This window comes from Meriones unguiculatus, chromosome 6 (assembly GCF_030254825.1).
Source record: "Meriones unguiculatus strain TT.TT164.6M chromosome 6, Bangor_MerUng_6.1, whole genome shotgun sequence".
In the NCBI taxonomy this organism is placed as follows: domain Eukaryota; kingdom Metazoa; phylum Chordata; class Mammalia; order Rodentia; family Muridae; genus Meriones; species Meriones unguiculatus.
Window position 1 is genome coordinate 30,657,375 of NC_083354.1, and position 26,226 is coordinate 30,683,600.

Here is a 26,226-nt window from a genome sequence, read left to right on the forward strand (position 1 = left end):
AACAATCATTTTAGGTTAAATTTATGTGAGCAAATACCTTCTGACTATTTCTTTAAAGCACAGAAATTATAATTTTCAACAAAATTGGATAAAAACCTTGATTGTTCTACTAAATTGCTATTATATCCATTCATTTTGGTTTATAATCAGTAGTCATTTAAAAATGTTTTCAGGAATAAAACTGGGAGGAAAAGTACATGAAAATTCCAATATAAAATATACGAAAGCTGTGCAGTAGAAAGAATTGCCAAGTGAGACACAACAGGTACCTGATGGTTAACATCTGTGGCAGCATTAATCACATGGCCAAATGCAGAAACAACCCAAGTGCCCAACTGGAGAGTGGACAAAGCTACAAAGCTGTGGTAACACGGACAGTGGAACGCTATCCAGACTGAACAGGGAGGACATCCCGACAGATGCTGTGACAGACTCGAGTACATCACACTCAGTCAAACAAGCCAGTCAGGGAAGGTTGGTTGCCGCACTGCACTTACATGGGGGACCTAAAACGTGAGCTCAGAGACAGACTATGAAGCTATGGGGCATCAGAGTGGAACAGAGACAATGCTGGTGAACACATAGAATCCACCTGGAATGAAGAGTGCTGTAATCACACAGCACTGTGGACATCCTTAGTGCCAATGAGTAATGCCTGACCATGTTTCAGAACTGCGTGTTGTGTGCATCTTACTGGACTGAAATGATCCAGAAGCTAGAGACAGGACTAGAATATCTGACCGTGGGCTAGATCCTAGATGACAGGAAAACACCAGAGGTAAGATTTTATTCTTTTAAAAGATTTGTTATGTATACAGTGTCCTGCCTGCATGTACACCTTCATGCCAGAAGAAGGCCCCAGACTGCATTACAGATGGTTGTGAGCCGCCATGTGGCTGCTGAGAATTGAACTCCGGACTTTGGAAGAGCAGCCAGTGTTCATAACCTCTGAGCCATCTCTCCAGCCCCACCTCTGCAAGGTAAGATTAGAAAACTATTGTGCAGATGTTTAGTTTACAGCGGTGGAGGATGCGGACACTCCACAAAAGATTATTGTGTCTTCAGAAACTGCAGAGATTCACAGGCACAAAGAAACAAGACACCTGCAAGTTTTTTGGTAAGGACTTAACTTTTAAATTTTATTTCTAAATATTTATTTTTACTTTGTGTGAATGAGTGTTTGCCTACAAGCATATATGTGCACCATGTGAGTGCTTGGTGCCCATGGAGACTGGACGAGCACTGGCTCCCCTAGAACTGGAGTCACAGAAGGTTGTGAGATACCTGATGTGGGTCTGAGAACTAAACCCGGTTTCTCTAGAAGAGCAGCCAGTGGTCTTGGCACATTTTATTATTTTTGTTCTGGTTTTTAAGACAATGTTTGTTTGTGTAGCCTTGGCTATGCTGGAACTTGCTCTAGACCAGGCTGGTCTTGAACCCACAAAAATCTACCTGTCTCCACCTCTCAAGTGCTGGGATGAAAGGCCACTACCAACCGGCTCACTTTATTTTTAATTTATGTGTACATGCATGTTTGTGTGTGGGTTTATGCACAGGAAAAAAAGCTTTATTACTTGCCCATCATGAATGTCCCAAACCAAACTCAGGTCCTTTGCAAGGGCAGTGTGTGCCTTTCATCACTGAGGCATCTCTCTAGAGGCCTGTAACTTACCCTGAAGTGATATATTGCAACATACACACACACACACACACACACACACACACACACACACACACACACACACATGTCTGAGCACGTATGCGCACATACTAAATTCTGATGTTTTTCTCATGGCCACTGTTCCTCACAGTTTTCTATCTGGGGAACTTCCCATGATTCCCATCTATGTCATTCTTCTTCACAGGCTTTGCAATGGTTTCTGAAACTGAAAAGCTTACATTTAATCATGTCTACCTACTTGGCTGTCAGTCCCTGGATTGCAAGTACACTCCCATACAGGCTCCTACTGCCTCTAACCTCTTCCGCATTAGACATGGGCGCCCTTGTATGCTTTTAGAGAATCAGACTGAAGCTGATGGATCTGGCACCATAACACGCTGTTACTACCATGCTGTGTGGCTGTAGCAGCTGCGTCAGGGGACAGATGCAGATACATTTTGGTTCTTATCCTCTTGGGGCTCATAATCTAGCATGGTGAGGAGATGGAGGCAAGGAATGGGATGAAGCTGTAGAAATCAGACATGGGCTAACAGAGGAGGCAGTCTTCTGTAAGGACTGAGCTTTGACGGCTAACCAGCTGTCCACCATGGGGAGAGGGACGATGGGGAATGTCCTGGGTGGACAGCATGGGGTCAGCAGCACTGAGATACAGCACAGGGGCATGCTGATGGAGTTGCGTGGGACTTGACAGGATGTTGCCCTGGCAATGGTGGAAAATGTGAAAAAAGAAGGATGAAGAGGGAAAATTCAGGATCTAAAGTAGCCCTGTATAGAGAGCTAATGGCCAATGAGCAAGACACTTTCTCTTTTACATGTGTAAATGAAATTTCTAAGTCAAGAAATATTAGTACATGTGAGACTTACAATGCTTAGGTGAACATAGTTTTCAAACTAACCAAAATAAAAGTTATTTTTTAATCATTTTTTAAGGCCAATAGAGCTGATCTTAGGCAGGGCATTCAGTTTTCATACTTAGTTTGAAAATAAATTTTAACAGTATCTGTCTGTCTGTCTGTCTGTCTATCTATCTAGCTTTATTTATTTATTTATCTATCTATCTATTTATTTATTTATTTTGAGGCAAGGTTTCTCTGTGTAGCCTCAGCTGTCCTGGAACTCACTATGTAGACCAGGCTGGCCTGGAAATGAGAGATCCACTTGCCTTTGCCTCCCAAATGCTGGGATTAAAGGTGTGTGCCACTGCTGCCCAGCTAACAGGTTTTTTTTAATTAAAAATTATTGTGTATATTCGTGTGTTGGGGTGTGAGCATGGAAGGCAGAAGACAACTCAGTGGAATTGGCTGCATCCTTCCATAGTTAGGCAGGATGCAGGGATTCAACTCAGGATGCTAAGCTTTCACGGCCAGCACCTTCACTTTTCTGGACTAACTTTAACACTCAGTGACAAACAGCACAGGGGTGATGTGCTCACAGAAACCTGTAACGGTCCTTCAGTTATTCCATACCTGCTCGCTGCAGCAAAGGCTGCTGATTGACACTTATGTATTTCTTAAACACATCCATGCAGACCTACAAAAGTCACAAAACATTAAATTACCTTCACATGTTTACAAGCAAACAAAAAGTTATGAACTTAGAGCATAAGAATAAAGGTAGATGTTTAAGTTAATTCACAGGCTTGAAATGTATACTAGCCTGATCCTTCTGCCTCCACCTCCCAAGTTCTGGAATTTCAGGTGTGTACCATATGGCTGGCTGAATGGCTACCATGATTGGCAAGGAGGGAATGCAAGGCAGAACTCGCAGACACTGCTTAGAGTGTGACCTGGAACAGCCACTTCAAAACTTGTTCCTCAGGATCTACCAGGGCTGAGCATGTGCAGCCTCTACGGCCCATGAGCACATGTGCGTGCACTCACCATGAGACAGGAAAGAGGACCAAGAGGATCACTGCTGTACTCTCTAAACAATGCAATGCCCCATCAATCTGAATTTTGAAAAACCTGTAAAACTGAATATTAACTATTATGCAGTCAGGAGAAAGAAACATTAACAACTAAAGTTCAAAAACTACTGCAAAAAGAGGGCAAGCCAGGCACTATGATATGCACTTTTAGTCTGGGCAGCTTGGGAGGTAGACAGCAGGAGTTTGAGATCAGCCTGAGAAACACAGCAAGACTCTGAATAGATCTATACATATAATTCATATAAAACATAGTCCTAGGGAAGGATTATTCATGCTATCAGAGCATTAAGACAACCACAGTCAAATGCGTGCTCTAAGACCATCCCCAGCTCAGATGGGGCTCTACCTTTTCATCCCCCTGCTCGGGAACATGGACAAACTTGCACTGTGCTCGCTCACAGCCACGTAATGTATTAAAATGAGATTTGCAGTATCTATGGGGTATCACCAACCCTAAGGGCTTCTGGAACACCTAGAAGATAAGAAACTTTTCCATGTTAATCATAAAACAGTCAAGTGACAAATCTGAGTATTGCTTTAATATAAGACTAGTTCCATGTGAGTTACCTGTGACTTTTATCAGTTTTTTCAAATAAAAGATTCCATTAAAATTATGACTGTTTTGTTTAACAGTTTTTCTCCCCCCCCCCGCCCCCCCGAGATAGGGCCTCACTATGTAGCCTTGGCTGGTCTGGAACTCAACATGCAGACCAGGCTGGCTTTAAACTCATAGAGCTCCTCCCTGCCTCTGTCTCCAGAGTGCCAGGGTTGAAGGCATACACTGCCATGCCTGGCTGCTTTGCATTTTTGTTTGTTTTTGAAACTGAGTTTTTCTGTGTGACCCCAGCTACCCTGGAACTCGCTCTGTAGACCACAGAGCTCCTCTGGCTGGGACTAAAGGTGTGTGTCACCACCTTCTGGCTCTGCCCATCTGTCTTTTAGTGCTTACACAGGGCTCCTGTCTCATGCTCTTTGCCTCTTTCACAAAAAGCTAGTTGCAACCACAGAGCACACTGTATTTCAGATGTGTTTATTAGAAACAAAACTTTCGTTGGTTTTCTGATTAACAAGAAAAGAGAAGTGATAAAGTTGAATTTTATCCATCAGACACCTCCCACAATTAACAGTCCTCCTCCCAGCGGTTAGTTTCAGAGGCTCCTTGCTCTGCTTCCAACAGTCAATGGCGAGCATTCCCCAAGTCAGTGCCTACTCTGCTGCTCATCCCACCCAAAACCTGTGTCTGCAGGAGACTGGTAGGAAGGAACTGGATCCTTCTGCTTGTATTGCCCTAAGTAAGGGTCATAATTTATAACATTTTTTTTTTTTTCGGGAGAGGAGGACTTACCCCCATGCTCTTTTCTCTTGTAAACATTTCACAGGTTTCAGGATTCTGCAGTTGTAGGACATAAGGTCTTCCTGGAAATCTGAAATCTGGAAGTAGGAGAGCATTACCAACAGGCACACGAACACTGACTGACTTCTAAACAGGGACAGTCACTCCTGTCTCCTTTAGCTCCACTCTGGCACACTCCTTATTCATGTGTACAGGTATTTTCCACGTCTGCTCACCATGGGCAGTTCTGCTGTGGTAGTCTGAATACGAATGGCCCCGTGGCTGGCCTCAGATATTTGAATGCTTAGTCATCAGGGACTGGCACCCTTTGAGAAAGACTAGGAAGTGTGGTCCTCTCAGAGAAAGTGTGTCACTGAGGGTGGGCTTTGAGAGGATGTAGGACTCTCAGCCAATTCTCCACCTCGTCTGCCTGCACGCCACCACGTTTATGATAAGAATGGACTAACCACGAGCACACCCTCAATTAAACACTTTCTTTTAAAAGAGCAATAGACAGCAATAGACAAAGATTAAGAGTGCTGGATGCCATGGGAATGGAGCTGAAGACAGCTGTGAATCAAACCCAAGTCCTTTGGTAGAGCAGCCAGTGTTTTTAACAAGTCATCTCTCTAACTCCCTCTCTTATTACTTTGTTCCCTACAGTAAGAGAGAGAGAGAGTGTGTGTGTGTGTGTGTGTGCACATGTGTATCACATACATACTTGGGCATACCCTGACATATAGTACAGTACATGTCCGGTAAGAGGACAACTTGGAGAAATCACTTCTCTCTTTTTACCATGTTCCAGGGCTCAAACTCAGGTGGTCAGACTTGGCAGCGAGTGCCTTTACTGGCTAAGCTATCTTACAGGCCCTGCGATGGCACAGCTTCTTCAATTTAGACTTGTATTGCCATGTGTATTACTGTGAAATTCCAAATGACTTATGTAGCAGAATTTCAGCAGAACCTTTGTATCTGACATGAATTCTGGTGTGATGGTACCTAGGCTTTGAAGTAGCTTTTGTCAGTGATTATCACCTGAGACTTTATGGGGTTGTTCTCAGAGTCTTTGCATAACTTATTCTGAGACATGCCTGGCAAACCAGGAAGTTCTGTATGGCTGAGACTTGCTTAGGGAATGATTCCTTCAGACAACTCCAGACAGCAGATTTTGGTATGCAAAAATTGACTTGCTAAAAAGAGTCCCTGGGAAGTTTGGTCCTTGAAAGGCTGCTTCCCTGCTGAGAAGAGTCTCTGTTTAATCAATCACCGCAGAACACTAACACTTACATCTTGGGTCCCTGAAACACTTCTAGACCCGAACTTAAAATTTTAATTTAATTATAGGCTGTAGATAACTTTCTTAAAAAACTTAAGTAGTCCTGAGTCCTACCCCAGTTAAACACCTCACCCAAACCTTTCTTAAGGAAGAATACTAACAAACCCATACCAGGAACTTGCTTGGGTGTTTGACAGATTCATAGTCTGAACTCCTAACCCTCAATGAGGCTAGGAACCTTATAAGCATAGACACCGAAGAGTGCACTCTCCTTACACACTCCAAGAAAGAGGGTGGCCTTTTGAGACATAAACAGGATCCTCAGAAACAAACTTGCTGGAATTTTGATCCTGGATTCCACAGGCATCAGAAATAGGTATCTATTTAGGCCCCTAGTCTGTGCTACTTTGTTACAGTACTCTGTGTGACCAGCACAATGCTCACTGTACTCTTCAACAGCGTCTTTAAAATTTTATTTTTTGTATTTTCAATTACATGCAGTTGCATGTGGGTTTGCACATGAGTGCAGTACCTTCAGAGGCCAGAGATGTTAAGTACTCTAGAGCTAGAGTCACAGCCAGTTGTGAGCTTCCTGCCATGGGTGCTGGGAACTGAACTCAAGGTCCTCTGAAAGCAAGCGATCCTAAATGCTGACCCATCTCTCTAGGCCTAATGGTGGCTTTTCAAACAAGAACTCGGGCATTTAGAAACATTCTTTTCTAAATACTGGTTCTATGTAGTGTGTGTGTGCTTGCCTCTGCGTGTGCACAAGGTGACCAGAGTTAACATCAGGTGTCCACCACATTTTTCACCAGTCTCCATCACATTTTCCTTTGTGGCTGACTTTTAAGCCACAGTGTTACTATGCAGTCTTTGTTGGCCTGGAATTTACAGTTACCTGTCTCTCCCCCTGGAGTGCAGGAACTACCTGCCCAGCTCCTACTTCATGTTTTTGTTTTCTTTTATGAATGTTTTGGCTGAATGTCTATTGTACCAAATTTTGTGTTTGATGTCCAAGAAAGTCAGAAGAAGACTTCAGGTCCTAAAGAACCTGACACCATGTGGGCGCTGGAAATTGAACCTTGGTGCAATTAAGGATGTTTTCTGCTCTTTGTATGAGTGGAAGAAAGACATCTCTCCATAAGCCAGTCTGGATTGTAAGCCAAACTGTAAATTGAAGTATCTAAGCCATTTAAAAGACTGGCATGATAAATTTTGAGAATATTGTAGCCAAGGATTTTATTGGCTAAGGATATGCTGTTCAAATACCCTCCTCCAGGCCTTTGGGCTCCGTCGCATTAGGCCAAGCAGCTACCTATCCCCCGAGAAAGCACATCACATTTAGAGGGCTCAGCTGCTGCCTGAATAACAGGAAAGGCTTTACCTTTTAGAATCAATGTTATATAAATTCCTTTCTGCCTTTAATGCTTAAGCATACCCTAGGCACCTGTGCCTGCTCAGAGGTTTGGGCCTGGCTCTCTATATTTGCGGCAGCTATTTTTGTCCCACCCTTTTCTCCAGATGGAATTGATGGTTTGCTTTGGGTTTGGGACCTAACTAGGCTGGTGTGTACTTTGCTACCTGTATAGTCCCGTGTCTCTTTATGTCAGGCTTGACTGCCACCTGTCCCCCATGAAAATGTCTCTGGTTTAAAGGGATAAGCCGGCTGCCAGAGCAGTGTGACACCTCAACTTAGTCAGCATTCAACAGCTTTTTGATGTGGGAGGCATGCAGCTTGCATGTTTGTCTCCCAGCCTAACTTTGGGTCCTTACACTGACCTACAGAAAAGATTTCTTAGGCTAAAATGCCTTTTGGCACCAGTTCTCCCATGGGAACCCCACTTTCTAAAGAGATTGGCTAGACTTTCAGAGCAGTGTGACAGCTTATCTCTCCATCCCAGGCATACACAAAAGCAGAATTGCATGTTACCTGTGAGAGCCCACATAGCCACAGAAAAAAGGACCAAACACCAGTAGAATGAAGTTGGACCTGATGACTCATCCTCTCCTTATATAAGTCCAAGATTGGAGTGTATCCATCCTCTAGATCAGTAAGGACACTATTATCCGTTATTAACAAAAAACTTAGATAGTGGCGTTAAGGAATCCGAGACTGTCCAAGATGTAAGTGGGTGCTGATGGCAGGTAGCTTACAGACCTGTGCTGATGGCAGCAGACAATTACAACTCACCACTTTTTCTTGTTTTTCCTGCAGCAGAGGCTGAGAAAAGCAGCTTTATCAGCAGGGGTCCCATCCTGACTTTCGCCCAGCCAGGCTGGGCTAGAATTTATAGAAATCTGCCTGCTTCTTTCCCCTTTGTGTTGGGATTGAAGGCATGTGCCGCCACCGATTTGCTCAAATATTTCATCTCAATTCCCTATCATGATAACTCAAAACTTTTAAACAAACAAACAAACAAACAAAAATACAAAATTCTAAGTTTTGGGCTAGATGTGCCAATTTAGGCTGCAGCAGGGAAGCCCATTCATCATTCCTTGGAATTTAGTTGTTGCTAAAATGTATCAGTGGGCCCTTTCCAGGACCCTCTGACAAACATCTTGCAGCCTGAGAGCCTGCACTCCAGCCACTATCAATGTCTTACTGGGAACAGCCTCCTTCCTTTCTCCCTTTCTACTGCCTACAACCCATCACTCCATCTCTTGGCTCTCTCCACACTCTCCTCCAGCCTTCCTAGAGAGCTTCGGGAGAACCACGCCCAGCACTGAACTCGCTGCAGCCACGCCCAAGTCGTCCAAGTCCCCCTGCCACGGCACTCTCCATCTTAGGTGCAGTTTTAGACCTAGCTCTGTTTGGAAGGCTGCCGGCCCCCCAATTTCGCCTCTCCAACCTGTCATGCCTCTGTAGCCACCCTGCTCTGTGAGAGCTCAGCCCGAGGGCAGCAGCAGAGAGCAGTGCCTGTGAAATGCCCTGGCCTGTGGACACACATGTGTTAATCTAGCATTCCTGCCTTTCGAACCTTGAAAGGTTTGGGGGAAAGAAACCCACCACTGCTAAAAATCCATTCCTCCCCTCTGCTTTTCCAATAGCTAAAGTTTGGTAAACAGCTTGTGAGTTTCCCAGGAAGTGTGGAAGGATCAGTTAGAGGCTGTGGCTGGCTGTGTCAGCCAGCTCTGCTCTGCTAACTCTTCTCAGTTTGTCTCCCGTCCATCCACAGTAAGTTCTAAGTCTGAGTTATATCGTCAAACTATGATAAAATTTAATTTCTAAGGGTATGGATACATTAAATTAGTTGGGCACCAATATGTTGCTGTTAGTTTAACGGTAGGGTCTAATAATGTTCATTATCAGCCCCAGAATTATTACAGTGGTATATCTAACCTATCACAATCAATAAAAGACACAGACAGCTTATAAATTTTAGAATTATCCATTTCACCTGGAGCAGGGGATATATTAACCCTTTAAACTACCTTTACCTCTCAGCCCCATCCCAGGTTACCTCCCATTCATAGTTCTACAAATACTTTCTTATTCTTCACCCAGGTCTTCTACAAGAGCAACATGTGCTCTTAACAGCTGAGCCAACTCCCCAGCCCTCTACTTCATGTTTCTGGGACAGGGTCTTTCACTGAACCTGAAGTTTATTGTTGCAACAAGACTGGATGGCCAGTAAGCCCCTGAGTTCTACTCTACTTTCCTCCCAAAATGCTGGGTTTACAGATGTGCAGTATCACACCCAACTTTTACATGGGTCCTAGGAATCTAAATTCAGGTCCTTATATCCATTTTCCTTCCTTCCTTCCTTCCTTCCTTCCTTCCTTCCTTCCTTCCTTCCTCCCTCCCTCCCTCCCTCCCTCCCTCCCTCCCTTCCAATACACGGTCTCTCTGTTATCTAGTTCTGGCTATTCTGGAACTTGCTATGTAGACCAAGCTAGGCCAGGCTGGACCAGGGCCACAGAGACCCACCTACCTCTGCCTCCTATGTGGTGGAGGACTGTGCCCAGTATCTGGCCATCAGGTCCTTATGTTTGTGAGGTAAGCCCTTACCCGTTGAGCTATTTCCTCAGCCCAAATATTTTTATTTCAGTTTATCTTTGTAGCGTCTGGCTATACTCGGGAACAGGCTGAAGGTATGCTGCCTATAACCTTACAGCAATTTACACTATGAAAGTTAGAAGGCTTTAAAATAAAATACACAACTACCCTGGGTTTGCTGCAATGTCCTACAATACCAGGCAGCATGAAGTGAGTGTTGTGAAGGTTCACAAAGTGAGATGTGTGCTATATGAAGTAACTTAAGCTTCTAAACTCATCTTCAACAGAGCTCATTTAAATTATATTGTGAATTATGAAAATTAACACAAATCCTAAACATATGCAAGTATGATTAATTAAAGTATTAATATTTTAGCTATTTCACATAATACCAGTGTCATACAAATACAGATATTTTTATTTCAGTAGCAATGTCTTCTGTGGAAGTCCTGTGAAACTTCAAGCTGACAAGATCTTAGTAAGAAAAGAAGTATTACCATTCATCCAGGGCATGGGCACTGCATCTCCTTGATGACTGCTGAGAGTCAAAGGATGCACTGATGAGCACAGAGGTCTGGGGCCCAGTGTTGCTAACTGACATTCATTAGCCACGACCTCCGCATCTCTAGAATCTTTGCTGTATCAACAGAGAAACTGAATCAGAATGTCAGTCATATATAAAATATGAAGGCAATGAGAATCAAGAAAGCAGAACTATAACCTACTGTTATATACGTGCCATGCATTTACTCCACACACTATATATCATGAATTTGCAATATTTGCAATAGGGTGCTCCTGTGTTCTTTAAATTCTATTTTCCTTAATAATTGAGGATAATGATGTTTGGGGAGGGGGTGCATATACCACAGTGAGTGTGTGGAAGTCAGAGGGCACTGTCAAGTTGGGTCTCTCTTTCCAACATCATGTGGGATCTGGACACTGAACTCAGGTTGTCAGGCTGTACAGCACTCTAACCTGCTGGGCCTTCTTGCCAGCCCAGCGTCCTGTCTTCTTAGGATGACTACTTATCAAATGGTTGAGGTAGGGATAGGAAGAGCGTGTTATGGGCTGAATATAAAGTACTCTCCATGGGCTCCTGTGTTTGAACAGTTGGTTCCCAGCAGTGAGGCTATGAAACCTCCAGGAGGTGGGGCCAGCAGAAGAAACGAGTGGCTGTGTGGCAGGCCTTGATGGCTGGAATGCTTGAGCTTTCTGACTTCCGACCCACTGGGTGTGAGTCCTGCCATCACCCATCTGCCATGAACTGTACCATGTTCTCCCTGCCATGAAACATCTCTCAAATAATGAGCTGAAGCAAATCCTCTTTCCTTTAAGCTGCTTCTGACAGACATTTTGTCACAGTAACGAATCAATGAATACAGGCTGGTGTGGTTACACCACAGCAACCCCAATGTAGGAGGTAAGGAACAGGAAGATCAGGAGTTTGTGGCCAGTGTGGGTACAAGTAAGATCTTGTCTCAAAAGCAAAACCAAAAAGCCAACCCCCAAAATGCGTGCGCATGTGTGCGTGCACACTCACACATACAAACCCAAGACACTATAGCAACCCCTAAAAACACCACCACAATCACTACAACAACAGAAACCAAACTTTTTTGAGATGGAGTATCAGTATCCTATCCTTGAACTTCCAGGTCAACTCCTCTTCTTTCACCTTCCTGAGACCTGGAACTATGGGAATACAACACTGGGCTTGACTGGGAGTATTTCTATCATACTGAATAAGAAGGTTCAAGAGATAGCTAAGGGTGTGTTTTAAACAAGAAAAGGCATCTACCTACTGTCCTGACCAGGCAATGAAGCCAGTCCATCAGAGCACAGCTCCCTTATCCAGTCCATAATTCATGGCTCAGTTACCCAGGATAAACTATAGTGCTAAAATAATAAATGAGACACTCCAAGAATAATTTCTAAGTTTTAAACTGCTTCCTGTTCACATGTAGGATGACATGTGGCTATCTTGCTTCATACTGCAGGGGCTATGAATATCCTCCCATCAGTGTGTGCAGGCGCTGGTCAGGGATTTCCCACAGTGGTGGCAGATCAGCTGTTGCTGTGTTCAGGAACCTGGCAGTAAGTGCCTAAGTCTCCACTACTCTGAGCACTGCTGGATTAGGTCATGTGCCCATGTGGGCGGCTTGTCTTCTCACATCCTCGCCAGACGTGATGAAGTAAGACAGCACCAGAGCTCCTGCAGCACAGTGCTATGACAGTAATTCTGTTACTGCTGGTCTCTTAGTGTGCCAAGTTATAGAATGCGTGTACAGGGAGAGCACACCATGCCTTTGGGTACGATGTTTCGGGCATCTATGAGATCTTGGCGCTATCCTCTGTGGATAGGGAGAAGCTACTATACAAATTATTTTTCTGGATTAAGTCTATATAATAAACCTATACATGTCTGATAGTTTTCCATGGACAGAAGCATAAAACTGTTAGCAGGCTGATGATATAAACAACTTGAACTTGCATACCTGAAGAGTGCAATATCCTTCCTGCATGACAAATTCCATTAAAATATAAGTCTGGAGGTTACTTACGTAAAAAAATAACCTGATGTCTAAAAGGTACAAAATAATTGGCTTTTTCAGAGAAAGGCAATAATAATCAGATACTATCTTTTAACCTTAAAAAACAATTAAAATAAGCTTTTTTGCTAGATTTATCGGGGTGGGGGGTTGGAGAGAAGTTGTGGCAGAGAAGAAAAACCAAAAAGAGGCAATAATTGTAGTTTTAGAAGCTCAAGCCAGGCCTAGTGGCACACTCTTTCTTCCTGCTGCCTGTGGATCTAGATGTACAACTCTCAGCTCCTTCTCCAGCACCATGTCTGCCTGCATGCTGCCATGCTTCCTGCCATGACAATAATGGGCTAACCCTCTGAACTGTAAGCCAGCCTCAGTTAAACATTTTCCTTTATAAGAGCTGCCATGGTCATAGTGTCTCTTCACAGCAATGAAACCCTCACTAAGACAGCATGGAACACACTTGGCTTCCACAGGCTTAAACCACCTGCTCTGCTCTTCAACACTAGTTCTTACCCTGAGCTTCCATCAGGGTGATGTCTCACTGAATACAGACTGATGATGGATCTTAGCCCCAGTTTCTGGTTGAGCAGGGCTAGGTAGGAGCCTGCAACTGCATTTCTGACATGTCCTTGTGTGCTATTGCTGCTCTGAGGATCCACACATGAAAATCTTAACCTCAATAAAAATGGACTAGAACTCATTCACCTTCTGACTCAGGTGCCTTGTCATAGCAGCTAAATGAGGGTGGAAGATGGTTTAAATGATGCACAATGGGGACAATTTCATGTATTATAGTGACTGCATTTGCTCTACTAGTCACTGCATCCTTGTGCCGCACTTATGAAAACATAGTTTATTTGATTTCAACTGTTATGAATTTCATGGAGTCATACTTTCTTTTCTTTTGAGTTTGTGACTATTTCAAAGATGGTTTAATTGTGTGTCTGTGAATGAGAGTGTGAGGACGCCCTCAAAGCCAGGAGAGAGCCCTGGATTACACCTGGTGTTTTAATCCAGCCAATGTGGTTACTGGAAGATAAACTTGGATTCTTCTATTAGAGCAGCAAATATGTGACTCGTTTCTCCAACACCAGTTACTATTTTTAATAGCTCAAGAACTTCTAGTGAGGGGCAGGAGAGGCTGCTCAGCAGTGAAAGAACCTGCTGTGTAAGCAGGAGAACTAGAGCACATAAATGCTGGGGTAAATGTGTGAAAACAGGCTGGGGGATGGGGGTCAGGGAATAGTTACCTGAGCAAGCTGGCTAGCCAGACAAATATTATCAGACAGCCCTGAGCTCAAGTGAAAGATTCCACCTCTCTCTATAAGATACAGAATTCTTGAGAAAGATATCCAACATTAACTTCTGGCTCCCACACGCCCATACACAGCTGTATGCAAACCCACAGTGCAGCTATACACATGCAAACTTGTAAACACACACACACACACCTGTGCAAAGGATAAGAATAACCCCATTTTACTACCAACCTTAAAGTACTCCAATTACCTTTACATCTGGGAACAACTGACACACTAATGAAATCATGCCCATGTGCATAGCTTATAGGATGAGAGACAATGGCATACAACAGATTTAAAAGTTACATCACAGACCTTTTGCAAAATTCCTGAGTGCTCTCTTGTTCTTCTATAACAGTTGCCTTGTCTGAACTGCTGCACTGTGAAGAGATTACAGTTAAGGAGTATAGTGAGTATTTCTGTGATACATTTAAACCATGAGGCCTGCCAGATTTACAAGAAATGTGTGAGTTAACAATTTGATGGCCTGAAGACAATTTTATATTACATAATTTACAATGTCCAACAATGACTTAAAACTTCTCCTGCAACTGGGTGTGCTTGTACACACCTCTCACCCCACAGTGGAGGCAGGTGAGTCCCTCCTTGTAGTGCAAGGCCATCACTATCTACTTACTGAGCTTGAGGTCATCTTAGACTAGATGAGACTTGCCCGAGACAGACGACAGAAAAGCGGCCAACACTGGAAAAACATAACACATTAACAGGCAGGAAGCACTAGGTGCAGCTCAGGTGTCAGCCCGCATATGCAGTACACATGACGCCCTCAGTGCAGGCCTTGGTGTCACTGAACATGTGTGGTACACATGGCACCCTCCGTGCAGCATCACAAAGCAGAACAAGGCATCAAGTGGAAAGCCGTGCCATGCTCCCAGATGAAAATGGTGATGGTAAGAAGCTAACACTCCGCAGGGCCTGTACACACTGAAAACTGTTTTCAGCATGAGTTGAAGTATCTTAGAATGCGTGAAAGGGAATAAAACATGTTTTAAATTTATAACACATCTTAGCATGTTTCAGAGCAAGCTTTCCTATTGCTTTTGTTTTCCACATGACTGACACTATGCTAAGGAAGCATGCATCAAGTACCAGTGGAAAAAAAGAGTTCAGTTTTACACATAGTATTTAAGTTATGAGTAAGAGGGCTACAGTTTAAAAGCATTGGCTGTTCTTCCAAAGGACCTAGATTTGATTCCCAGCATCCACATGGCAGCTTACACATGTGTATATACGCATATATACATGTGTGTTCACAGATATACAAACTCATACACATATATATGAAGGCAAAACACTCATACACACATGAAAATTTTTGTTGTTGTTTTTTTCAGGACAGGGTTTCTCTGTGTAGTCCTGACTGTTCTGGAACTCACTCTGTAGACCAGGCTGGTCTCAAATTTACAGAGATCTGCACACCTCTGCCTCCTGAGTGTTAGGATTAAAGGTGTGTACCACCACCTGGCTGAAAAAATTTTAACACTATGTTAATGACAGCATTTGAAATTTTTGAGAAAATGATTTGATCATTTTCTGAGAAAATGATTTGATCAGCGAATTAAATGTATAGAACATAAGAATGATGCCAATTCATTGTAAGCCAAATGTCTTTCAGGTTCCTTTAAGATTTATAGATATAAAAAACAAATTCTGAAAGTAGCAGTAAGATCAGTAATTCTGAAATTACCAGACAAAACAGAGAAGATACTTCAAGTTATAGAAAAAGATAAGGACATTGTCTATAGGACTCCAACACATATACAGTGAAATTCCAGAAACAAACAAACAAACAAACAAACAAACAAAAAAACATAAACAGAGGCTCACAGAAAAAAATGATGACTTTTAAAATGCTGAAAATTATTAACAAGATTCAAAAGAAATACAAATTAAAACTAAAGCAAAATCATTTGCAAAAATAAGCAGATAAACAAGTTTAAGCACGCAATTAGTTGATGAGGAGAAAATAGCACTCTCAGAAACACAAATCACAGTAATCTCTACACCAACAATCTGATAGTCTAACTCTAGGAATGAACTAAAAAATGCTTTCTCTTGTGCAGGACACCTTATGCTAGGATGCACAGTACAGCAATAAACGGCAAAAGAGAAACAGATTGAGAGTCCACTAGTAATGCTACTTGTTCAAGTATAGCAATTCTACAACTGTAAACCCACGTCAGCTCTATGTCCACTGTAGGGTGTAATCTCCACTGTGTGTTGGTGTGGTGGTTTGAGTGACAACCCATAAAGGCTTGTATATCTGAATGTTTGGTCCTCATGGGGTGGCACTGACTGAGAAAGAGTAGAAAGAGTAGGAGGTGAGGGAAGGTATGCTGCTGGGAGTAGATTATGAGGTTTCTCTTCCTCCCTACTCCCTCCCTCCCCCCTTACCTGCCTGGCTGCCTGTCGATCAGCATGAACTCTCTCAGCCCCATGCCTGCCTGCCTGCCTGTCTGCTTCCTGCCATGATAATAATGAATTAACCCTCTGAAACTGTAAGTAAGCCCTCAGTTAAATGGTTTCTTTTATGACAGCTGCCTTGGTCATGGTGTCTCTTCACAGCCATAGGACAGTGGCTAACACTGTCAGCAATAGGAAAAATAAGAAAAAGGATGGCATTCTACTACTTGTAAAATTCAAAAGAACTATGATGGGCCCAGTGTGAGAAGCAGCAATCTCCCTTTTAGGCTAATCTTTCTGCAGAAAACTGTTAACTCCACAGTGAGTATTTTATAACCTATGCCTAGAAATCCCAGAGAATGAGCAACACTGTATGTACCCTAGTTGGAACTACTTTAAGAGATAAAAATTTTCCCTACTGACACAAGCAAGCAGAAGACAGACTTGATGGCAAAGTCAGAAACTGAAGAGTAGAGCTAAGAACCAGGGAAGGAGACAATCCAAGAAGCTGAGCTCTAACCTGGCCTGTCCTTTCACCACATGGAACCAGCTTTCACTTGCTGATAGTGCCCTTCTCTGCTTAAGCTTTCCTTTAGTTCTTATCACATTTGGTTGCTTACTTGGGTAAGTCTTACCCTGAGGTCACTGTCACCAACTGCCTTTATGCCATTTTGGATCAAAACTTTCTGTAAACTTTTTATGTATTACAGCACTGGATTTGCTTCCAACATTACACTTCTTGGCGCTCCTTTTCTCCTCAAGCTGTGATTTTGTATTTTTTTCTACCATTTGTGTCTTTTCATTGTAGATCTGCATACAAATGATCACTAATAGCCATGTGGCACAGTCAATACCAGGCCGCCTTGAATCTTCTTTGCCGATACCATTAAACCAAAACTATTCAATTTAGTCTCTGGTAAATCTTTAGGACAAGGGCAGAAAGAAGCCACATTTTTTTTTTTTGCCAAAATATTACAAAAATGATCTCTAGGCCATTTACTAATAATACTCTTCCTCTCCAAAACCTCTTGTGCTGTCTTCACAGTTCTCACTGCCCTCAGCCATGCACCTACTCCGGGTGGCCCAGGAAGTTCCACTTAAAACATTCAACTGCTTTTCTCGTCCAAAGTTCCAAAGCCTTTCCTATTCCTCCAAACAACAGCATGGTCAGGCCTGTCATGGCAATAACTCAGTCTTGTTTTAGACAATGTTCTATTGCTATGGAGAGGTACCATATCCAAAGCAGATCTATAAAAGAAGTATTTAATTGGGGGCTTGCTTACAGTTTCAAACGGCTAGCCTGAAGCATAGCAGGAAGGATAGCAGATGCAGGCATGCGGCTGGGAGCTTACAGTCTGATCCACAGGCAGGCAGGTATTGGCCAGACAGAAAGGGACAGAGACAGAGACTGCGCCTACTTTGGGCTTTTGAAATCTCAAAACCCATTGCTAGCAACATACATCCTCTAACAAGGCCATAGTTCCTAATCCTTCCCAACAGTCTACCAACTGGGATTCAAGCATCCCAGTATATGGGCCTATGGGCCATTTCTAATCAAACCCCAACCACAACACACAGCTATGAAAAGGAGACTCCCAACAGCCCAGCTAAGACTAAAAAGCCCTAAAATGCTTCCTCATGTTTCCGCTACATTGCTTAGCAAATGACAGCCAACTTGTCCCAGAGAAATGAAAGCTTAGGTGCACCAACCCCTACACAGGGACATCTGCAGCCAGCAGCCTAATTTGTAATGACCCAGACTGGAAGCCTCCCAGATGTCCATTGACGAATGAACAGATCACCGACTGTGGAACACCCATACTATGAAGCACTACTGAGGAATAAAATATCAAACTACTGGTGTATGGAACAAGTTAATAATCCCCAATCTGAGGAGATTAAGAACTACATGATTTCATTTCTGTAACAGCCTTGACATGACAAAATTGTAGAAATGGAAGCTGTTAAGGGTAGGAAGGGCTAAGAACAGCAAAGAAGTAGATTTGACTGTAAGGGGTAATATGAAGAATTGTGTTGGTAAGATGGATGTTCTGTAGCTCAACTGTATTACTGCCAATGGACAGAAAAGGCAAGAGCTTCCCAAAAGAGACCACAGATGTCCCCAAGTTTCCCTACTGTGCTACAGTTCTGCAGCGTCACCACTGGGAGAAGTGAAGTGAAGGGTACATTCTACCTCTTTTCTTAGCACTGATGGTAGACAATTACTTTTTTTTAAAGTGGGATACCACTGAAGCAGACTTATGGTGAGTTAACAGTGCTGAATATTTTAATCATTAGATGAGGTTTCAAGTCAATGGTCTCAGCTATAACTTTAAGAAACTGTAAAAGGGCCAGGCCATAGTGTCATATACCTTTAATCCAGTACTCAGGCAGCTGAGGCATATGGATCTCTGGCTTTGAGGGCAGCCTGGTCTACAATGTGAGTTCCTGGAAAGCCAGGGCTACATAGAGAAACCCTACCTTGAAAAAAAAAATCAAAATAAATAAATAAATAAATAAATATATATATTTAATAAAAGAAACTGTCAAAGGGGACTGGAGAGATGGCTCAGTAGTTAGGAAAATTAGTTGCTCTTGCAGAGGACCTGAGTTCAGTTCCCAGCATCCATGCAGTAGCTCATAGGCTCGCTCCTCCAGGGCTGCGGGGCTGCCCTGAGTCTCTTTCCTTTCTGTTCTTCATGCGGATGTGAGTCTTTCACTGTCATCAGGGACCCAATGACTATCAGCCTCCACAAGTGCCAGACATGGACATATTATATACTACATACATACAGAAAAAAAAATCTGTAAAATTAAATAAAAAGAAATAAATCTTTAAAAACACATTAAATCCAGAATAACAAAGGTGAAAATATAAGTCAGAGTGAAATAGGTAACAAAAAAAGCAAAACAATCAGTGAAATCAAAAGTTTTTTTTTTTTTTGAAATTATCATTGACAGTTTCCTAGCCTAGATTTGAATGATTTTCTGCCTGCAGCTGCTTTTTTAATAAGTGAAATGGTATGTGAACTGAGCAACGTTCTACCAAGCTCTCAAATGTCTTGCTTTGTCAGTGTCTGTGTGTTTGGGACTCTAAGAGTATGCCAGATAGTGTATGCTAACAATATGATTGTTTCAGTGGCCTTGGATCATGTGATTGGTATTAGCTTGACATCTGTAGGCGAGAGCCTGAAGGATTAAGAATAGCTCTGCCTTTGTGGCAGACTCTAATGGAAACTCCAACACTAGAGCTCAGGCAGGTGTCTCTGGCTGGCAGTACTTCTCTAGGAGGGTCTGACTGGGACCCTGCCCTGGGAGTCTCTTCCCTTTTTACCTACTCTTTCTCTGCCGTCAAAGTAGCCATGGGTGTGATAGCTGTATTGACCTCTGTGAGCTCTTGTGGCATACTGATGTACTTCTAGTACCCACACTCCCTGTTCCCTCAGCAGCTGCTCTCCAAGCTGGACTTTCAAAAGCATTACACAAAATGGACAAAAACTCTTGTCTTTATTGGGTTTTATCCTAGCAGCAGAGGACAAAGACAAACACTAACTACATGTATTTTGGTGAGCATCCATAATCTGAAAATTTAAGCCTAAAATACTGTAAGCTTGAAACTTTGTGAGTGCCAAAAATGATGCTTCAATATTTTGGGAACATTTGAGAGTTTAAATTTCTTATTATACAAACATTCCAAGGCTGTGCATGTTGGTGTAACCTCAGAGGATAAGAACACTGACAACTCTGAGGTGAGCTGAACTATTAAGTAAGACACTATTTCAAAACAAAATCCACCCCAAATCATAATATAAAAACTCTGAAATCTGAACTACTTCTGGATTCAAGCGTTTGAAATTGGGATACTCCACCAGCAGTCTATACTAGGACATGATAACTGCAAAAAGATGGGGTATGAAACAAGGGAGAACACTGCAAATTTAGATTAAGGCCAGAGAAAAGTCTCACTGTGAACATCAGTATGACTAAAACTGAAGGAAACAGGAAAAACAGCCATGCTGTTTTCTGGGGGAAGAATATTCCAGGTAGTAAAGATTGCATGGGCAAGGCCTTGGGGGCAGAAAAAATTCTGGCACATCTCAAAAACAAACTGTTTAGAATGGTCAGAGACAAGTGCAAAAGAAGTAGAAAGGAAAATCAGAGGTGATACAGTGAGGAGGGTTTCAGGGTAGACAGAGGCAGACCTTGCGTAGGTCATCACAAGGACTTTGGGTTTGGCAATGACTAATACTGGAAGCTTTTGGAGAGTCTGAAGCAGAAGAAATAATGAAACAAGGAAACCAATGGTGTACTGAGAGTACTTTGTAAGAGGGCAAGGTTGGAAACAGGTCTAGTAGGAGGCTACATATGCACAGTATACAATGTGGACCTGTGGACTGTTGATGGGGTGTAAGGGCAGAGTTTCTAGACACCATGTGAAGGTAAACTTTATATTCTGTATATGGGCGGTGGATAAAAAGTTAAGAAAGCTAAGATTTTGAGACTGAGTAACCGAGAAAGATGGTGTTGTCATTAACAGAGATGAGGCTATGATGGGAGCTGGTTTGTGGTGGTGGGAGGATGTAAAACTAGGAGGTTTTTGCTTTTGTTTTCAGCCATTTTAATTTTAGATGCCCAACTGAGCATGCAAGTGAGCACGCAGGTGATTAGACAAAGGCCTATAGTTCAGAGAAGTCTGCACTAATAACAGAAACATGAGGGAGTTAGCACATACATCTTGGATAGGACAATGCAAGAGAGCAAACAAACAGACAAAAAGAAAATTCATGGTTTAGGCTCTGTGTTGGTATAATGTTCTTTTAAAATGTATATGCCTTACCCTTGTTAATTCAAATGCTGATTTCCCCACCCCAACTCTCTGGTTTCAATCCAGATACTGCATTGTGATACTCATTATAAGCATCCTGTCTCAAGTCTGTGTAAACAGGACAAAATAAAGCAACTAGATACAATGTTGTGCAATGGGAGGAGCCAGAGGACAGGAAAGAGGGCAGGAAAGAGGAGCCAGAAGGCAGGAAAGGAGTGGGAGGAGAGCGAGGAGAGCAGAGCTGGAGGAGAGATCTTGGAGGACCTGGAGCATGAACCAGACCTAAGATTTCACAAAAAGCAAGTATAATGTGGGAAATCTAAATGTTAGGAATGTGAGGGCTTGGAGGTTTAGGAGGGAGTAAATATTGCCCAGCATTGTGTTCTAGGTTAACTAAAAACCCAGTCTCTGTGTGGTGATTTGGTTATACAGCTGTTTAAGATTAACAGCAAGCTTTACAAGAAGATAAAACAATAGCAAATATTAATCAATGCCTACAACAAATGGCACCCAACTAATCTAAGTATCCACACACTTTAAATCATACTTTATCATAATTTGGTGGGGGAAATAAGCTCCCAGTGATGCAAACCAAACTTAAAATCTAAAAACTCCCAGGTCAGTTATTGTCTCTTTAAGAGAGGCTCTTAAACCAGCCCAAGAGCAAAAGACAGCCTCCTGTGGGCAGACCTGAGACTTCCATAACAAAACTGGCTGCTGCTGCAGTTTAACTAAGGAGTAAACAAGCATGGCTCTTTTATACTGTGGCTGGCTCAACTGGCTCAGCTCCACAGCCATGGCAGGAAAGAAAGGGACTGGAGGCAGACAAACCTCTAGACAGAGTTTGGCCTAAACTGCATGTAAAATAAAAATTGCCATGGCAGAGGGTGTTTTAATCTCTTTTGGCTTCATTTTGGCTGTCATATTCGTGGATCCAGTTGCAATATGTTTAATGGTGTTGGTTCTTCTCCATGCCTTCTCCAAGAAAGTTCAAGGAGAAAATGGGAAAAAGCCAAGGATTGGGGTACTAAGTTACAGACAGTAGTACTCATCCAAATAATTAGGTTAAAAATGGCTAAAATTCAAAGCTCTCTGGCTGCAAGGTATTTGTCAGCTCTTTCTGGTAAGGGTCCACCAATTTATTGAAACATCAATTAAAATAACCAACTGGGCTTTGTTTGTTACACCGTAAATTGGCACAACTGATTCCAAACTTAAAAATTTCTTGTCTCTTTGTTTGATTTTCATTTAAAGGATTTTGAGTTACAAATATACTGATTTAAAACTATATATATATCTGAACAAGTTGGTGAAGGCACATGCCTTTTTTCCCAACACAAAGTAAAAAGAAACAGGCAGATCTCTGAGTTCTGGATCAAGCTTATTTATATAATAAAAGCCAGGATGGCAACTCTTGCTGCTTAGCCACTTACAGAGATAGTCTAAGATTCAAAATGATAAAATTTTCCTTAAGGATACCATGTAAATTCTTTTTTCTTAATAATAGATGTTATGTCCTTACTGCTCTAGAAGTTTGGATTCATATCATTTTTAGGTTTATGTAAGGAGAGATAATGTCACACGGCTCTGAAACTGCCTTATCCTTTTAAACGTGAAACATTTTCATGGGGGAAAAATGTTGGTCATGCTTAATGTAAAAAAAGACACAAGAGGCTTAAAGATGGCAAAGTACATGCCAACCTAGTTTAGTCCTAAAAACTCAAAAATTATATTCATATGTTTAAAAAACAAAACTGTCCATCCCATATTAAAAAGGGGCAAGCCAAAAAATAGCCACAAACAATGTAAAACCCAGGTACAAGATGCCTAGGGTATGCTTATCAATGTAAAGCCCAGGTACAAGATGCCTAGGGTATGCTTATAAGGTAAGAGGGAGTTTAAATAAAGTTTGGCTATAAAGGCATAACTGCCCATTCTATATAGACAAGGGGATAGGACAAATAGCTACAACATATATAAAAATCTAGGGCTAAACCTCAAAACAGGTACAAGATACCTACAGTATGCTTATATTCTAAATTAAAAAGGAGTTTATGTAAAGTTTACTTAAAACATGCATTTTCTATTGCTCAAGGCAACCAGCTTGTCTCTCTAATGGGAGGCTTCTCTAGGGAAATAGGTAGCAACTTGGCCTAATACAACAGGCACACAAGAGCCCAAAAAGATATTTTAATCTATCTAACCTTGTTTTGATGATAATGATTGTATGTTCAATATTATAGTACCTTATATTACTGATTCCTTTACATGGGAACAACTCTGAAACTGGCTGAAAACTAGCCAAAAACTTCAACAATACTTGGCCAATAAATCCTTGGCTATAATATCCTCAAAATGTATTATGCTAACCTTTTAATTTGCATAGATAAAATTGGCTTACAGTTTTGTTTCATCCTGCACATCTCATACATTTATAATTTTTAGAACTCTATAATGCTTGTGAGAAATTATGTTTGCAGAACAAAAGAACTGGACACCAGAGTTGCTGGATCAAACCTAGCAGAATCATTCTTCAGCATGCTGAGAAATTGACACATCTGTTCCAGCATCTTGCATGTTCCAGCATTCTGCTTGTTCCTGCCTCAACTGCTTCAATTGTCGTTTCTCATCAAAGCCTGCTCCCAAAAGAACTTTGAAGAAAGATACTAATTTTAACTGGTCCACCATTTTAGACTGTTCCAAAAAGGACTTTTATTTTTCAACATGTTGAAATTTCTCAACATTCAAATATTATTGGACCACAAATGTTATTGCTTGCTTAATTAACCATTTTTATTTGCCCCCCCCCCTTACAGGATTTCTACATGTCCACAATGTCAGCTAGAAGAAACTCATGAGAACAGCGTCCAATTTCCTTTAAAGGGGTTTGGGTTTGTTTGCTGTGGCTACAAAATTTTATTGTCATTAGGAGATGTTTATTATTAACGGTCTTATTCAAAGTAAAACAAGGAATACACAGGGATACTTTATAGAAATAGAAAAAAAGGTAGATTATTGAATCTATTCAACTTAAGGTTTTATTTGTTATTCCCAAATAAGGTTAATTTTAACTCTGGTACAGGATTTTGCATATTGATGCAAAAATAAGTATTTTTAATACATTGGTATAAGCTTTACTATATTGATAGAAAGTCAAGGTTACTTCCAATACTTTTAAACTACTATTAAAAGGTGGTTAGGATATTAAGTATGCAAGTTAATTGTTAGTTATTCAACTCATAGTCATGTCAGACACTAGTCTAATTTATCACAGGAGTATACATCATAGGTTTAACAGATAGATATGATTTTGTATACAAAGCGATTACATAAAGATAGGTAATCTTCAAAAACTTCAGAGACCTACAGAATATGGCATTTAAAATGTTCTTATTATTTTAAAGATTCTTTGACAATGAGACACGTCATTTCCTGGCAGCACCCCACCTACCTGAAAGATAATGAGCATCGAAGAACCTCCATATGGAGATGGCTTCAAATGTGGCAAACAAGCCACTCGGGTAAAGAAAATACCCTTGTTTCACAACAGACAAATTCTGCCTAAAATGGGCAAGCTTAAATGCAGGACAAGTCGACTGCCGAACTCTGCCAAGACAGGGTAAGCAAGTCCTAAAGTTCCTGCTTCACGTATATGTCTGTCAAAATACTCTGAGCCAGAAGGCTGAAGATGATGCTCCAGCATTATAGAGAGTTATGGGTGACTGTTCAGCAGCAAACTGTCTCTGTCAATTTTTATTTTTTGAATGCTGCTAACATGCCCTTCCTATTTACTCCAGTAACTAATTTTATTCCTTCTCAAGTCTCTGATGGGGTTGAAGACCAAATAGTTACAGTACACGTTTAAGCTTGAGTTGTTTAGAAGTTGAGAAATCTTTTCCTATAGGTAATACCAATAAGGATAAATGTTAAATTAGGTATAGAACTTTAAACTTGTCAAGATAGACATGATAATCAGACACTTTCTCCTAAGATACCCTCTCCATGTGCTAAATACACATGGAGTAGACATTGCACGTGTAGATTTTACCTAACAGTTTTCATAATTTCATAATTACTATTGTATTAAAAGAAAAGGAGCCTTTTATTGGACTTAAAGGGGGAAATGTTGGTATAATGTTCTTTTAAAATATATACGCCTTACCCTTGTTAATTCAAATGCTGATTTCCCCACCCCAACTCTCTGGTTTCAATCCGGATATTGCATTGTGATACTCATTATAAGCATCCTGTCTCAAGTCTGTGTAAACAGGACACAAATAAAGCAACTAGATACAATGTTGTGCAATGGGAGGAGCCAGAGGACAGGAAAGAGGAGAGGAGCCAGAAGGTAGGAAAGGAGTGGGAGGAGAGGGAAGAGAGCCAGGAGAGCAGAGCTGGAGGAGAGATCTTGGAGGACGTGGAGCATGAACCAGACCTAAGACTTCACAAAAAGCAAGTATAATGTGGGAAATCTAAATGTTAGGAATGTGAGGGCTTGGAGGTTTAGGAGGGAGTAAATATTGCCCAGCATTGTGTTCTAGGTTAACTAAAAACCCAGTCTCTGTGTGGTGATTTGGTTATACAGCTGCTGAGGATTAACAGCAGCATTACCAGAAGATAAACCAATAGTAAATATTAACCGACTACAACAGCTCTGGGTCAGGGAGACTAGAGGAAAAAGTCCAAAAGCCAAAACCCACCAAACTGAGAGGTAGCAGGTGAAAGCAGAGTAAACCAGTCAAGTCCATTTATTCTGAAAACCAAGTCTCACAGAAAGCAGGCGATGATGATGAAGACACAGATATACCCATCAGATTCAGCCACAGTGACTCTATCACTGGAGAGGGGATGCCCTGTGCCATGAGACAACTGGAGATCTAGGAGGGGCGGGCAGGGGGTCTAAAGGACTG

The 26,226-nt window shown here is 41.8% G+C and overlaps 1 protein-coding gene across 1 annotated transcript in view; it reads right to left on the reverse strand.

Annotated features, from left to right (window-relative positions):
* The window catches only part of Topaz1 (testis and ovary specific TOPAZ 1), a 61,849-nt gene that overhangs the window by 25,746 nt on the left and 9,877 nt on the right, over window positions 1-26,226 (reverse strand). Inside the window, exons 5-9 of the mRNA XM_021654482.2 lie at window positions 14,383-14,447; window positions 10,715-10,854; window positions 4,954-5,039; window positions 3,955-4,080; window positions 3,148-3,211 (exon numbers count right to left, since the gene is read on the reverse strand). Of these exons, the coding sequence (XP_021510157.2) occupies window positions 3,148-3,211; window positions 3,955-4,080; window positions 4,954-5,039; window positions 10,715-10,854; window positions 14,383-14,447 (481 nt within the window). The remainder of the gene's footprint in view (window positions 1-3,147; window positions 3,212-3,954; window positions 4,081-4,953; window positions 5,040-10,714; window positions 10,855-14,382; window positions 14,448-26,226) is intronic.